This window comes from Raphanus sativus, chromosome 1 (assembly GCF_000801105.2).
Source record: "Raphanus sativus cultivar WK10039 chromosome 1, ASM80110v3, whole genome shotgun sequence".
In the NCBI taxonomy this organism is placed as follows: domain Eukaryota; kingdom Viridiplantae; phylum Streptophyta; class Magnoliopsida; order Brassicales; family Brassicaceae; genus Raphanus; species Raphanus sativus.
In genome coordinates, this window is record NC_079511.1 from 1508218 (window position 1) to 1524220 (window position 16003).

The 16003-nt window shown below is 33.9% G+C and overlaps 4 protein-coding genes across 4 annotated transcripts; all 4 read right to left on the bottom strand.

The window, feature by feature from the left end:
- Positions 1-965: 965 nt before the first annotated feature.
- On the bottom strand, positions 966-2416 carry LOC108853181 (glutathione S-transferase F6-like). The gene is given in 4 exon segments (XM_018626633.2): positions 966-1415; positions 1418-1570; positions 1798-1846; positions 1982-2416. Coding segments are annotated over 4 exon segments (636 nt in total). The 5' UTR covers positions 2138-2416; the 3' UTR covers positions 966-1137.
- Positions 2417-3831: 1415 nt separating this feature from the next.
- On the bottom strand, positions 3832-9346 carry LOC108840481 (telomerase reverse transcriptase). Its single transcript, XM_018613313.2, has 12 exons — positions 9002-9346; positions 8662-8730; positions 8469-8534; positions 8263-8374; positions 7730-8085; positions 7411-7483; positions 7194-7326; positions 6937-7069; positions 5657-6709; positions 4740-5275; positions 4375-4647; positions 3832-4276 (listed from the first exon to the last, which is right to left on the bottom strand). Exons 1-12 carry the CDS (start codon positions 9302-9304, stop codon positions 4003-4005), a joined length of 3381 nt encoding a protein of 1126 aa, XP_018468815.2. The 5' UTR covers positions 9305-9346; the 3' UTR covers positions 3832-4002.
- A 398-nt stretch (positions 9347-9744) lies between these two features.
- Positions 9745-11460, bottom strand: LOC108858791 (glutathione S-transferase F5-like). The gene is made up of 4 exons (XM_056996936.1): positions 11373-11460; positions 11059-11201; positions 10307-10355; positions 9745-10211 (listed from the first exon to the last, which is right to left on the bottom strand). Exons 1-4 carry the CDS (start codon positions 11458-11460, stop codon positions 9745-9747), a joined length of 747 nt encoding a protein of 248 aa, XP_056852916.1.
- A 2899-nt stretch (positions 11461-14359) lies between these two features.
- On the bottom strand, positions 14360-15917 carry LOC108858180 (glutathione S-transferase F5-like). The gene is made up of 5 exons (XM_018632145.2): positions 15808-15917; positions 15607-15720; positions 15293-15435; positions 14959-15007; positions 14360-14865 (listed from the first exon to the last, which is right to left on the bottom strand). Exons 1-5 carry the CDS (start codon positions 15881-15883, stop codon positions 14399-14401), a joined length of 849 nt encoding a protein of 282 aa, XP_018487647.1. The 5' UTR covers positions 15884-15917; the 3' UTR covers positions 14360-14398.
- Positions 15918-16003: the final 86 nt, after the last annotated feature.

Sequence of the window (16003 nt, forward strand, 5' to 3'; positions counted from 1 at the left end):
TCTATACTTCTTTAGTTATTGTAGTCATCATTTTATTATGAAAGCAATTATTCTATTGCCTATGTTTTGTTTTATCTTAAGTTCATAATATATTTACTTTAGCTATTGTTTACTCCTATTGATTTTAATGCATAAAATATACTTCAATTGAATCTAACCAATTATATAAACTTTTCAAAAAAATAAAATAAACATTATATATATATGTACATTTTCGATCTATTGGATCAAAATACATTAAAACTAATAATATTTTAGACTAACTCACCCCGTGCAAGACACGGGCTATCACCTAGTCGGTAATTATTAGACTAGAACTTTCTAACGAATCTTGTTTCACAATAATTCAATCTTCTTTAAAATATCGAGTTTTATTTCTCACCGAATCCGAACGCGTTTCATACTTTACAGTCTTCATACAACAACTTTTTAGAACAATGAATCAGTCTGTTCATCAAGACATGAACTGATGATACTAATAAGTTTCACATCCAACGGTTCAGTTTAAGAGAAAAATGACCGAAGACAACACAAAATTATTTTCCTTTTGAAAATATAAAGACTGTGTTATCAACCTTGTGGACTTGTGAACACTTTCAACCAAACAACACAGAGCTTTTCTTCTCCCATATGCTCTCTCTGGTCTCTTGTAAGGTTTCATGAAGATACTTACAACTTATATCATCCTTAACCAATTTTCTTTTAAAAAAACATACAACTTAAAAGAAAGCTTCACAGTTTCCTCCTTCCATATATAAAAACTGATATTGAAAACTATACAATATGTTAGTATATGATTAGGTTACAATATTTCTTTTTTCTTTTTACAGATTTGAAAAAATTAACTAAATTTTTTACAATTGTAATATTTAGTTACAATTTTGAAAGATGTTTGTCTATCTTTAATATATGCTTGTTAAACAGAAATCACTTTTTATATATCGATTTTTTTTCTGAAACATATATATCAAGACTAATAACTGAAGATTACATGTAAATCAATATCTCATTAAAACGAAAAGCAGAGTACACATGAAAAAAAAACAGAGGAAACAGAGTTTATGGGGATTGGCAATGAGGTCATCCCTATATTTATTCAGTCTTTCTGATTAACAGTTTTGATTAAAATAAATCCACTTAAAGGAGGATCTTCTGAGAAGAAGGCCTAGAAGTGATGTCAGCAACCCAAGCACTGACATGTGGACGCTCATCAAAGAGCTTCTTAGTTGGAGTACCGAGCAAGTATTGAATCACAGGGATGTGGTGAAGATCGACCAAAGTGAAGTGATCAGAAGCCAAATAGTTAGACTCACCAAGCCGAGCTTCGTAGTTGTCAAGCACTTTGCCTAACTTAACCTCTTCTTTTTCAACAACGGCTTGGTCTGTGGTCAAACCAAAGAAGTTCTTGAAGATTTTTCCCAACCAAGCTTTGAAGCAACTGAGTCAAACTCATGAGCTTCTATTTCCATACCCATGGCCAAGATTGCCATGTTCTTGGAGCCAGGCGAGAGAAGTTGGTTTCCTTTGTCTGCGTATTCATGAGCTATGTATTGAGTAATTGCTCTTGATTCTGCAAAAAGTTCAGTTTTAGTTCGAGTGTTTATGCTTTCTTCACAAAATCTGAGTTTGAGATATTTAATTTAACCATGACTAGGCATCCATACCAAACCAGATAGATTTAACCGGTTTGATTTATAAACCGATCATTAATATTTTTTGCTTCAGACTAAACCGAATCTAAATTTAGTCTACCTGAATTGCACCAAACTCAAAATTATAAGATTAAGATTTGTTTACCGAAAAGCTTGAAGTCTCCATCTTCAAAGGCTGGAATTTTACCAAAAGGCTGCAAAAAAAATTTCAAGATTTTCAGACCAAGAATCACTATTGTTACTGCAACAATATATTTGTTCTACTTTTTCAAAAAAAAAAACAATATATTTGTTCGTGAAAATATTATGATACATATTCATATACTGACGTTACGCGAAAGGAAAGGCTCCCTTTTGTGTTCACCATCTTTGAGCTCGACGTGAACAAGCTCGAAGTCGAGTTTTTTCTCGTGCAGTGCGATGAGAACTCGTCTGGTGGCTGTAGAAGCAGGGTGGCCAAAAACTTTGATTCCTAATCCTGCCATTGACTGAGTTTCTTATCGCTCTTATACTAGTTCGTAATTAAAAAGTGAGAGATCTTTGAGGTTGATGAAATAAATACACAGACGGTAGAGTGTATTTATACAGCTAAAACATAGTACTTAGTGAATAAACAAAAACCAAACCGGCGCCACCAATCTTGAATACTCCTTGTCAAAGGATTATTTTCAAAGTCGAGTTGATTATTGTGAAATAAGTAAGTTTGATCAATGTGTATGATTCTTTGTTTCTACTGGTTCGAGATTTTATGGGATTAAGGTAATGGTTTTATTTTGTCAAAAGAATAAAGTTAATATTAAACATTATAATCTGAGAAATTAGCAACCACCGGAGGTTGATAACGACCACTACTATCACTCTTCTATCTACTCGTCAAAGTATGACCGGTATAGTTGGGTTCACGTGTATTGTAGAGTTTCTCCGTCTAACCGAACATTTCAATCGATAGACTGAAAGGTAACGAGTGGTTGGTTACTTGCACATTGAATCTAATCACTATCAAGATCAGTTTAACCTTATTTACTTAAATAAGTTTTACCATTTTATTCATAATATTTAACTTCTCATAAGATACTCAAAACGACACAGGCACTTGTAGGGGTGGGCGTTCGGGTACCCGTTCGGGTTCGGATCGGGTATTTCGGATTTTCAGGTATTTCGGTATAGAAGTGTAATACCCGTTCGGGTATTTCTTTACTTCGGGTCGGGTTCGGGTATTTTTAGTTCGGGTTCAGGTATTTCGGGTCGGATTTTCGGATATTTAGATTTTGAAAAAAAATATTAAAATTTTTATTTCTCAATTTTTTTTGTATTTAAAAAATATAAATTTTACTTAACTGATTTTTTTATTTTCTGACAATCGAATGATTAATAAATTTGAAGATAACATTTTACTAATAAAAGATAATAAATTGATTATTATTTTAAAATTTTGGATGTAACTTTTGTTAATGCATGAAATAAAAATCTTGACATGCATTTTAAGTGAGTAAAAATTTCACATTTTTCCAGTTATATGTAAATTATCTAATTTTGAACTATGTGCATAATAAAAATAAACATTTTGAATAAAATTAAAGAAGTAAACTAAGAATATAGACCTAAGTATACATATGTTCGGTTATCTTCGGATATCCATTCGGGTTCGGGTATTACCCGTTCGGGTTCGGATATCCAATCTTTCCTAATTCAATACCCGTTCGGGTATTTTGCTAGTTCGGTTCGGTTTTGGTTCGAGTTTTTTCGGTCGGATTCGGGTATGGGTTCGGGTATCGGGTAAAATGCCCACCTTATTTACTTAAATAAGTTTTACCATTTTATTCATAATATTTAACTTCTCATAAGATACTCAAAACGACACAGGCACTTGCATACAATGTTCTTAGTTCTAAACTTCTAATTAATTCTCCATCGTATCGTACCAGGCATTGGCGTCACAAGCTTTCTTCAAAGCCGGTATAGCCATAATCTTAGCCACCCACCTGTGTACGTTAGGCCGGTTTACAGAGCATGATATCAAAGAGTTCTTCTCTTTTTCTGGTGAAGTTGAAAGCATTGACATCCAAGGGTTTGTGTTTTTGCCAAATTGCTTTGTTACTTTCGTTTGGTGAAATGAGAAATGAAGGTCTATTTTGTTTGCTTTTCCTGTTTTGCAAACTAGCAGTAGCGAGCGTAGTGCTTATGTCACATTCAACCGAGTTTCACTTCGACTGCAACCGCAGGAGTTGGTTTTCTCAATAATCCAAACAGTTATACATAGAAAGAGAGAACCACCAAAATAACCTTCCAGTTTCAAAAAAGCCAAAAAAAGAAGACAGAACCCGTTTAGAACAGCTTCAATCATAGAGGATCAGTAACTCAGATCCCACAGGATAGATGAGTTTGATCGGTTGGTCGCATACTCCAGATCCGGCGATAGATCCAGAGGAAGATCGAGTTTCAAAAGTGCAGATCCCAGATAATTCAAGAGGGTTCGATATCTGGAGTGTTTCCTCTTCAGTACTTGAACGTAAGCGTGTAAGCCAAGCCACATCACTTCTTCTTTGCGCAGTTTAAGAACTGGTCTGAAACTAGAACCAGTGTTGATTCTGTGCGTCTTTCGCTGTATGAGTTTGAACATGTACCTATAAGTTGGAAGATAATCAAGAACACTATATTATATAACTGCACTGCACATAAAACCAAAATGCCCAGAAACATATGATATAGTTTTATTCCATACCTGATAGATCTTGTGATGAATTTGGACAAATTTTGAGGAGGAACCTTCCAAAACCGGGCCAGTTCGTAGAGATAACAATGACACTTCATTGCAGCTAACAGAAAGGTCTGGTAGATGTTTAACCTGACAGTTGCACCCGAGTTGATGTTCGAGTCAAAGAGAATGGGATGGCATTTAGGGACCAAGAAGTAACACAATTTATGCCGAAGATTTCCAACTGGTTGGTTCTGCCAGGCTACCGTGAAGGTTGAGCTTATATGGCCACTCGCGTACCTATTTTCATAAATTTTGAGGGGCAAAGTTAAACTCGAAACAATCATAATACAGTAATGCATACAAGTAATAGGAGAATGAGGTAGACCGACCTTGTGTAGTCAGCTTGAACTTCGAATGTGCGGGAATTGATAAGCAAACCCGTCCATCTTATAAAAGACACTCCATTACCACCCACGTACATCCTTTTAGTGTTAGAAGAATTCTGTGATTCTACTCCATCTTCAAAGTTTATGCAGAATTTCTTGTAGTTCATTGAGCAGTTGTAATCTGGGAATCCTTGCTTCAACCTCTGATAAAATCTAGTGGCCTGCTCTCTTGAGGTAGACACAAAGAGGTAATCATCGATAAACCTCAGTAACTTATAGCTTGGGGAAGTGATTAGCTCTTTCTCTCCATTGCATGCTTCAGCAGACGCATCTCCAAAGGCTTGGTCGAGGAACGGGTACATAAAAGTCCTCTCGAGATGCCCGTAGTAAAAAGAGCATAACAAAGATGACAATTTGTGTCCCTGAGGTATTCCTGCTATTTGTACATAGAAGTTTTTATCTATTTGCACCATGTTGTTCTTTAGCATGTCGTTGATCCAATGCATGACATCGTTTTTCCTTACTAGATGGTTTTGTCCCTGAAACAATGGACCAAAAACCATAACACTGATAAGGAGAGAAGTAAATAACAAAAGGGACTGTACAAAGCTCTAAGAGATGGGATCTCTACAAGATTTTTCACAGGTCCAGTAGTTTTGTGTTTTACCCTCTAGAACCTATTATACTATTTTTCTCATGCAAAGATTAAACAATGACGTAGAAGGTTTTCAACTAAGTTAAAAATGAAACACCAACCAGAATGCCATGAACTATGATTTTGTTCTGATTCACTTTATTTATCATCATATAATCAGAATGTGTTTTCGACACTAGGCACACACAAATTGTTGCAGAAATAATTCACAGACATCATATATGGTTAAAATCATAGAGGCGCTTAGTATGAAAAAGAAGTATACCTGATCAACAATGATGCTTTGCAGACCATTATATGGAAAGGTTGATGTGAATCTTGCAACGGTATCATTTTTATCAGTCGAGACTAGTATATTGTTTACCCAACGTGATCTCTTCCCACGGCAGACTAGCCTACACTTTTTTAAGATATGTTCATCTTTCAGGACACATTGCACAATATCAAGTAGCTTACCCTGGTCGATCGAATCAAATGCTTTGCGAACATCTGCAACCACCAAGAACAAAGGAGGAAGTTCCCCAGATTGACTCCTCAAATCTTTCAGATACGGGCCTAGGTTTCTGTAGAAGTCGTCATGGTCAAAAACAGAAGACCCAAGGACATCTGGTTCTTTCAGTTGAATGTCCTTCAAAACGGAATGTACATCACGAAGAGAAGGCGACCTTGACGAGGAACTAAAATCTAACAGCATCCTCGCACCATTTCCCTTTGGTAGAAACCTATACTTCGATAACTCAAACTTTTCCCTTCTACTTTCAGCTTCAGCATTGTCCACTTGGACATATCCATTAAGGGTTTTGCTAATTTCTTTCCTCACTAACTTCTCCCAGTTGCATTTCCGGTAATAGTAAATGTTTTGCCGCCCATCTTGCCTTTCAGTGGCGTAGAAGTTGAATAGCCCCACTTTCTTGACAATCTCTAAGAAAAGCCAAGATATCCATTTCGTGCACAGCATCTGCTGTGTACTGCTGATGGACTCATTCTGGAGTGCATGTCCGCTGACCATACAGCATAACTGTTTTTTGGCAAAGAATGGGAAACCTGATGGTTTCACTTTATGCAAGAATTGCGTCACGGTGCATTTCTCATTTCTTCGCCGAGAAACAAGCCAGGCAATGTTGCTCAAAAGCACTCTCATCTGATGTTTGGTCCCAAGCAAACCTTCTGGAATAATGTGGCTACAGATGGCCCAAATAAAGTAAACTACTTGGTCTTTTGTGCAATACAGCCTCTCTCCGACATTGTGACTATTGGGTTTGTTCTTCTCTGAAGAAGATCCATGAGGCAGCTTATCTGAGTTTTGCCTCCCGGAACTCTGTAATATAAGACACATACGGTCTGTCAATAAGAGGATCAGTTGGAAGTGCCACGGATGTGAACTGTTAATATATTAGCAATAATCTCTAGCAACCGTGTTGATTTATCTTTTTCTATATTCCTTCGCTGTTCATATTCCAACACTATATTTCTGAGGTAAGAGTGATACATTCAAACTCCAATGAAATTTATTTTGAAGACAACCTCATAAGGAAAAAAATCAACCTGAGAAGCCGCATTTGCGGACGCACTCTCTTGTGGCAAGAGAACAGGACAGTGTTTATCTAGTAACGTTTTCAAATAAGAGGACTTTGTTTTTCCAATTAGACTTTTAAGAGAATTGAGCAGTGAATGGTACCTGCAGGACAATGGAAAAAAACATTGTGACATCATTTTCAAAATAACTCTTAAGATATACAGAATGTCAGTCAAGGTATGAAAAGACAATAAAAAAAACTTACGAAAATAACTGCGCAACTTACAAGCAAATAGATCCACTGGGGCAATTGCCTTTGCCATGAGATGGAGCTGCGGACCAAGCACTTACTTCACCAAATATATGGTTCATCAGGGACTTTGAATCAGAGTAGTTGGCTTTTAATGTTTTCAAAATGTCTGTATATCATAAGGAATCATAAACAATGGAGAAGAACCGTATAAAGAAGAATCATAGAACATGTTCAAACCGCTGAAGGATACGATTTGGTGGTATAACTGAAACATATTCCGAGTTAGAAAACTTGAAATGTTTATTTCCTTTCACCTGTTTAGCCTACAAAAAGAAGTGGTTACATCTTCAGAATGCAATAACAGGTTTTCAAATTTGAAGGTAATAAAGTGTCATGAAGTGTAGAAAAATTCCCGTCAAATTATCAAAGCTGGGGAAAATTCAAGAGCAATTTATACTCGTCTATTAGTAATGTTCAGCAGTAAAGTATAAATCTACCAGAACATCGTCTGTAAATGCATTTGCTACTTGACGAGTGATTCGGATTCGAAACCAGGTTTTTTTGGTTACCTGCTTTGTGAAATCAGTGAGACTTCCACTTGTACTGATTTTCTGATTCCTTCCATCAGCTTCATTCCCAGTTGAGGCTTCACCATTTGTACAAGAAGTTTCACAAGTTGCCTCATCGTCAACATTTGGGCAATTGTCCCTTCTCTGCTTTTGTCGACGCTTAAGATACAATCGGAAACGCTTTTTAGGTTTCTCCTCTCTATGTTCGTCTACTACATCCACAGAAGCTTTGGACGTAACAGCTGCAGACTTATCCTTAGGGCAGTCACTGACAGTAGAAGAAACCCGCTGCCTTTTCTTTGATGGATTCACGCTCTCGTCACTCTTTCTTTTGTTGTTGTGGACTGGCAAGGTCTCTATACCATGGAAAATGGAAACTTTCACCAAGTTAGTATGAACTTGAACCAGAAATTGATAATAGATGGCTAATAATTTGACAAAGAGATATCACAACGTATTCAGAGAACCTACAAGTGGAAGTATTACAAGAAAATATTTGACTGGACTTATGAAAGTTTAGTACTGAGACTTGCCATTTTGAGTGATACGTAGAGGAGGTCCTGACACTTGCTGGTGATTCTTTCCTTGAAACGGTAAGAATATCGATGTGTGTCGTAGTAGATAAACCATTAAATCATGACCGATCTACACAAAAAAAAATTGAATATTAAACGACTCCAAACTCAGAAAAAATTGGAAGTGAATCAATCATCAAAAAAAAAAAATTTTAACAACAAACCCGGTTAAGAAGAAACTCCCAAGAAGAAGTTATCAACAACTCCAGAACAGGACTAGTCTGTTCATACTGAGAAGAAAACAAAAAAAGATAAAAGACAAGAGAAACCATTCATTAATCATATCTATAAATTCTGAAGGTGTTCAAAGTAAACTAGCTTAAGATAAAGAAACACCCCAAGGTCATGAGAGTTCACCTTGTCATATCTAGCACATATCACATTCTTCCCACTATCACCTCCAGTTTCAATCACCTTCTCCACAATCTGAACATCATTAAAAAAAATAGAGAGCCATCAACGTTCTTACAAGTGGCTATCTCTCAAAAACTATCTCAAACTAAGAACTCAAAAAAGCAATACAGTGTATCTACAGTGAAACCCTACCTCACAATCTGAACATCATTCAAAAAAATAGAGAGCCATCAACGTTCTTACAAATGGCTATCTCTCAAAAACAATATCTCAAACTAAGAAATCAAAAAAAAAAACAATACAGTGTACAAATACACTGTACAGTGTACAGTGAAACCCTAACCTCTCGCTGTGACCACCAAGACGTCGGCGAGAAACGCGGCAGCGGAGGGGCTTGTTCGTGAAGCACAACGAAGCATCGGTGGAGAAGAAGTTGACGGTAGTGGTTGGGGTCATCGGGACGCAGCAGAAACGACGGTTTATCGCGGCTGCAGCCAAGACAACCTTGGCCCTTGCATCGGCACTGTTCCGGCTGGATACTCTGGCGAGTAATCAGATCTACTATAGCGTCCTTCAGATTCCTGGCTTTTTCTCCGAATAGGCTCCGTAGACTCTCCGGCACATTACGTCTAGGTTTACGCGCCATTTCGCCTTCCTCAGAGAGCGACTGATGAATGTTGAAAAGACGCACAACTATAAAACCACTATTTTATTGAGATATTTTCTAGCCGCGAAGGCACCGCAAACGTGGTTAGGTGGGCACGTAAACCGCCAACTAAACCGATCCGATTTTATCTTAAATTTATTCAACCGGATTTTTTTTGTTAACTTTCTTATTTCAACATCCGGTTCCCTTAATTTCTTAAATTTTTCTAATCCAGCAGCGCAACAAAATTTCCCTTAATTTAATGTGTTACTTACACATTGGATCTAATCACTATCAAGATCAGTTTAACCTTATTTACTTGAATAAGTTTTACCATTTTATTCATAATTTTTAACTTCTTATAAGCTCATAACATAAACATATAACTACATAAAGATACTCAAACGACACGCACTTGCATACAATGTTCTTAGTTCTAATTAATTCTCCACCGAATCGTACCAGGCGTTGGCGTCACAAGCTTTCTTCCAAGCCGGTCTAGCCATAATCTTGGCCACCCACCTGTGTACGTTAGGCCGGTTCTCGAACAGTCTCTTTGTAGCTGTGTTCATAAGGTATTGTATATTAGGAAGATGAAAAAGATCAGCCATTGTGAAACTGTTACCAGCCAAGAAGCTCGAGTTTTTCAATCGTTCTTCGTAGATGTCTAGAACCTGCTCTAGCTTTGGCTCGGTTTCATTTACTACTTTATAGTCCGTCTTTAGACCTGTCATAGGCTTGATGGCTTGCTCGAAAGTGAGTATCGTTGCGGGTGGATCGAACTCAAAAGATTCGATATACATCCACATTGTTTCTGTTCCCATTTTCTTGTGGTTTTCGTGATTCAGGAGTTTTGTGCCTCTTGATCTATAAGCACTCTCGATGTATAGTGATATGGCTCGGGATTCTGAGAAAAATAAATGTCTATCAAATAACGAAAATCGAAGGAATGTCTATAATCAGATCAGTTTAATTAGTTGTAATCAGACTTCCAAAACTTACCAGTCAGCTTTAGAGGTCCGTCTAGTAAAACTGGGACTTGGCCAAATGGCTGCATATGAATAAATGGTTAAACATAAAACCTAAGATATACCATAAATTTAATCACAAGTAACTGATATCTAGGGCAGAACACCACGTTAATTTTTTTTGGCAGAAAAACTATGTTAATGTATATACAAAAAATCCTTTATTTACAAAGTCGACCAAACAAATACAATGAAAATTCTATAAATTAATAATGTTGGGACCATAATATTTTATTAATTTATAGAGTTATTACTTTAGAAAAAAAAATCCTGTTAAATTTTTTGAATATTTTTGTTTATAAAATAAGATAATATTTGATTTTACTGTATATACTTTAAATATTTTTTAATTCGATTTTTATATTTTTATTATATTATTTCGTGTATATTTTTATGTTTCATAGAATTTAAATGTGATCTAAATGCAATTTTACTAAAAGTTATCAAAATATATTGAATTGTTAATAAAAATAGAGATAATTTCACTGTGAATATAAAATCAATAATATAATAATAATTTCTACTTATATTGTATATATATATATTATTAGTTTATGATTTTAATGGAATTATATAATTACATAAGACTTTACAATAAAATTATTATCTTATTATTTTATCGATTTGTGTCATATTTTATTAATATATAATCTTTTAAATCAAAGCCATACTTTAGACCTAAGCATGTCTTGAGCCACAAGTAATTAAACGTGAGGTAAAACTTACATTAATAGAGAGAAAACTTGGATTCTTCTGCTCACCGGTTCTTAAGTTGACGGTGATGGGATAGTGAGGGAGACCTTTCTCATGTAGAACAGCCAAGACGCGCCAAGTGCTGGCGGAGTAAGGAAAACCATAAATCTTGTACCCTGCAACTTATATTATCTCATCATATACTACTGCTAAGAAGGATAGTAAGAATAAAACCATAATATTATTCGTTTGAGGGAATTTACTTCGAAACATCTAACAGAATTATATATCACATTCAACTGATTTTTTTGCTTAAAAATCAGAAATCAAGGTGTTATTATGCTTACCTTCGTTGTGAGCTAATGCGAATGTTTCATTAGAAATGACCATCATCATAATGAGAGAAAACGTTACCAACAATCTAGAGAAACTCATTTTGCTACCCTCTCTCTCTGCACCCAAATTCTTTTTATGTTTTTTTCCCTTGAGATAGATTTGGTGTATATATATTCCTTATTAGTCAGAGACCATAGCTACAATAATTACATTCCCTATTCAATTTGGTCAGATAAACCATGTACAATGAGATGTTGAACAAAAGATTCAAAAGTGAAATCACTATAATGAATACTAGATTTTGACCCGCGCTTGGAAGCGCAGAATATTTTACGATAAAAAATTTCACTAATAATATAACAAATATTTTGGTAATTTTAAAGAGTGCATTTAGAATATTTTTGCATTTAAATCAGTGTTTTTTAATTCAATCCGATTGTGATTATACCGGTTAATCCGGAGATCTGACAATTCAATTTTAGGTTTTTAAAATATTCATATTTAAAAAAAATCATTAAAATCCGAGACTAACCGATTGAACTGTTGGATGACCGATATGTAATCTAATTTGATTTAAATTATAATAGTTTCATAATTTGTAATCTTATAATCCAAATTTTAAACTTTATTATTTTGCAATTTATGAAATTATGACGTTTTTACAAAATTTTAAAGAGAAAATGATATATATATAAAATAACTAAGATTAATTATTGTATTGTTTGGAAACATTGATAGTAGTATAAAAAATATATTGTTTGGAAACATTGATAGTATTATAAAGAAATAAGTATATTGTTTGGAAACATGGATAATAGTATAAAGAAATGAACATCAATGATTTAATGTAGGTTTAACTATAAAGTATAAAAGTGTATTTAATTTAAAAACTTACAAAATAAATGTTAAGTCCAACAGAATGTTTCTGTTTTAATAAGATAGATGTTGAATAATGAAACTTGATTATGTAAATTATTTAATTGCAAAGCCTTTTTCAAAAAAAAAAAATATTTAATGGGATCATCAACACCACATGTCACATTCTAATTTTTTTTTGATATTTTCATATCATCTTAGTTATTTAAAATCAATTATCTGATTATAGATTAAATAGATTATTTTATCTTTATTCTCTATAAATAGAAATAAACTTTATTTAATTTGAACATTTTCATTTTTAGCACTTTTCATTATTTCTTTTTTCTCCTCCACCTAATAAGTCAACAGATGCAACATGTATCCACTACAATGATTTCATTTGATATAATTAATTATCCTATTTATTAATTAATATTTTTCTTTAATAAAGTGTTGAATCTTCAAACCATTATTAATAGTCTTGGTTGGATTTTACATGTAATTGTAAATTTATTTCCTTCACAGTTTTTACTTAATATTGACATTTGCATGTTCAACCTTAATTTACCATATTAATATTGGTCTAAATAAAACCAGGTAAAAGAAAGTATATGTCAATGGCTAACATTATAGAAAAATTGAAGGATAGCTAATATAATATGCTTATACAGTATTGGAATATTTTAACATATGTCTGACTGTGATATATATTCTTACCAAACAAAAAAATGTCGGAGAGGGTATATCTATCTTATTAAAATAGAAACATTACAACTTTTTCTAGGTAGATTTTAAAGTTAGACCTTATGTAATTAATCTATATTAATCTATTTATTATTAGACATACCTTTTATAAATAATTAATATCAACCATTATTATAGTTTTTCACTTCTTACCTTATTATTATATCCACTATGCATGTTTCCTTATATTGCATATATTTTACTATATTATATGTATTCATTAACTTGCATCTATCAATATTAGCAATACTACGAAGACGACTAACTCTATACTTTGAACCTATAAACCATGGTATACTAATTTATAACAAAATGATAAAATGATATTACTATTACAAATTAGTTTTTATAAAAATTATTTATAACAGCAATTTGTTATATAAGATAAATTTAATCAAGACTCAAATCTTTTTTTTTCTGTTCAGAAAAAAAAAACTTACGAATATATACCATTAAATTAACCAAAAATCTTCCGAATAAATAGTAAATCTCACCAACCCAAAAAATGAATTAAAAATATAACAAAAATATTATGTTTGAAATTTAGCTCACTGGATCGGGTATAAATCTGTTCATTTCAGGTATGAGTTCTTCGAGTTCTCAATATTTGGATTTAAGTAGGTATTTGACTTTTTTTGTCCGGATCGATTTTTTTTGGGTTCCGGATCATTCTAACTTTTTATATTATAAATCTTAAATAATATACAACATCTATATAAAATATGTGAATCAAAAGATTAATCCGTGCAGGCGCGCGGGTCATGATCTAGTACAAATTAAGATTGGTACATACATTTGAAATAATGCAATTTGATAGAAAAATTATCAATGATATGTCGACAAGAGAATGCATGAATGAATAAATTATTAATTCTTATTATTTTGTTTTCCATCTAGTCATATGCATCAGATATACACACAAACCAAATACAGAGCATCTTACTGTGATATATATTCTTACCAAGCAAAAAAATGTTAGAGAAAGTATATAAAAGCTAGATTGGTACATAACTTTGAAATAATGTACAACAAAAATACATGCAAGATTGAATTACTAATCACTATTATTTTCAAATTCCAATTATTCATCACATAAACAAAATACAGAGAATCCTATTCTTACAATACAAGACCTCACCGCACAAACAAACAACACAAGCTTACAGACAAAGACCCAAACACAACACATCACACATTTTCACTTCACACAAGTTTTAATTTGACGACCCATGTGGATGTGGTCAATGTGGTATTAATTACTAGAAATTCGGTTTAACCTTATTTACTTAAAAAGTTTTGCCTTTTATTCATAACATCAAGCTTACATATAACAAACACAACAAACTTCTTATAAGCTCATAACACCAGCTTATAAATATTAAAATAAACACTCAAAGGAGACACACACACTTGCCCACAAAGTTCTTAATTTTGACTAATTCTTCTTGTTGCTGTACCAGGCGTTGGCGTCACAAGCTTTCTTCCAAGCCGGTCTAGCCATAATCTTAGCCACCCAGCTGTGTACCTTAGGCCGGTTTTCAAACAGTCTCTTTGTAGTTGTGTTCATAAGGTATTGTATATTAGGAAGATGAAACAGATCAGCCATTGTGAAGCTGTTACTAGCCAAGAAGCTTGAGTTTTTCAGTCGTTCTTCGTAGACATCTAGAACTTTCTCTAACTTCCGTTCGGTTTCATTTACAACTTTATAGTCCGCCTTTAGACCCTTCATAGGCTTGATGGTTTGCTCCCAAACGAGTATCGATGCGGGTGGATCAAACTCAAAAGATTCGACATACATCCACATTGTTTCTGTTCCAATTTTCTTGTAATTTTTGTGATTCAGGAGTTTTGTGCCTCTTGATCTATGAACTGTCTCGATGTATAGGGATATGGCTCGGGATTCTGAGGAAAATAAATGTCTATCAAAATAAACTAAAATCGAAAAAATGTTTATCATCAGATCAGTTTAGTTGTAATAGAACTTTTAAAACTTACCAATCAACTTAAGATGTCCATCTAGGAAAACTGGGACTTGACCAAAGGGCTGCATATTATAAACAGATTGTCAAACATAAAACCTAAGATGTACCATAGCTTTAATCACAAGTAACTGATCTCTAGGACAGAAAACTATGTTAATTAATTATGGATATACAGATCGATGATTCCTTGCTAAGTTAATTTTATAACGTCGACCAAACAGATATATGTATCAATAAAAAAGGGATTGACGACCATGACACGGTCTTCTAAATCAGAGCCATAATTTAGACCTGAACATATCTTGACTTGACCACAAGTAGTCTAACGAGAGGTCCGTAAAACTTACATTAATAGGGAGAAAACTTGGCTTCTGCTGGTCACCGGTAGTCAAGTTGACGGTGATGGGATCGAACGAGAGACCTTTCTCATGGAGAACAGCCAGGACGCGCCTAGGGTTGGGGGAGGAAGGATAGCCATAAATCTTGTACCCTGCAATATTATCTCATCATATACTACTACTACTACGAAGAGTAAGAATGAAACCCACAATATTATTCGCTTGAGAGAATTTACTTCGTAATATCAAACAGAAATATAAATCACATTCAACTGACCTTTTTGCTAAAATAAATTAATAAATCTAAGTGTTATTATGATTACCATCTTTGTGAGCTAATTCTTCACACCATTTATTGCATTGGTGACGACTTTCGAACGTTTGGTTACAGTAAGCGTAGCAACTCGTAGGTACATCACTCGCGTTTACCCCCATCCCTACGACTCAACAGTTATGAATTATATGTATATATACAATACTAAATTATATAGCAAAATACGAAGTTATAGAATCAAAATAATTACATGGGAATGGTTCATAAGAAATGGACATGATCACAATCACGAGAGTTAACGTTACCAACAATCTAGAGGAACTCATTTTTGCTACCCTCTCTATACACTTGAATGTTTTTTTTCTTGAGATAGATTTGGTGTATATATATATCTTTTAGTCATAAAGTTAGATCATCAGAAAGATGTGTATACAATTAAATAAAAT

Excerpts from the sequence above, each read along its gene's own strand:
- LOC108858791 (XM_056996936.1), bottom strand. The coding sequence starts at position 11,460 with ATGAGTTTCTCTAGATTGTTGGTAACGTTTTCTCTCATTATGATGATG. Across the intron at positions 11,202-11,372 it reads CGCATTAGCTCACAACGAAG|GGTACAAGATTTATGGTTTT; the intron begins GTAAGCATAATA and ends TATAAGTTGCAG. Across the intron at positions 10,212-10,306 it reads CGGACCTCTAAAGCTGACTG|AATCCCGAGCCATATCACTA; the intron begins GTAAGTTTTGGA and ends TATTTTTCTCAG.
- LOC108840481 (XM_018613313.2), bottom strand. The coding sequence starts at position 9,304 with ATGGCGCGTAAACCTAGACGTAATGTGCCGGAGAGTCTACGGAGCCTA. Across the intron at positions 7,484-7,729 it reads TCACTGATTTCACAAAGCAG|GCTAAACAGGTGAAAGGAAA; the intron begins GTAACCAAAAAA and ends TTCTTTTTGTAG. Across the intron at positions 5,276-5,656 it reads AAAGCATCATTGTTGATCAG|GGACAAAACCATCTAGTAAG; the intron begins GTATACTTCTTT and ends CCATTGTTTCAG.
- LOC108858180 (XM_018632145.2), bottom strand. The coding sequence starts at position 15,883 with ATGAGTTCCTCTAGATTGTTGGTAACGTTAACTCTCGTGATTGTGATC. Across the intron at positions 15,008-15,292 it reads CAAGTTTTCTCCCTATTAAT|CCCTTTGGTCAAGTCCCAGT; the intron begins GTAAGTTTTACG and ends TATAATATGCAG. Across the intron at positions 14,866-14,958 it reads TGGACATCTTAAGTTGATTG|AATCCCGAGCCATATCCCTA; the intron begins GTAAGTTTTAAA and ends TATTTTCCTCAG.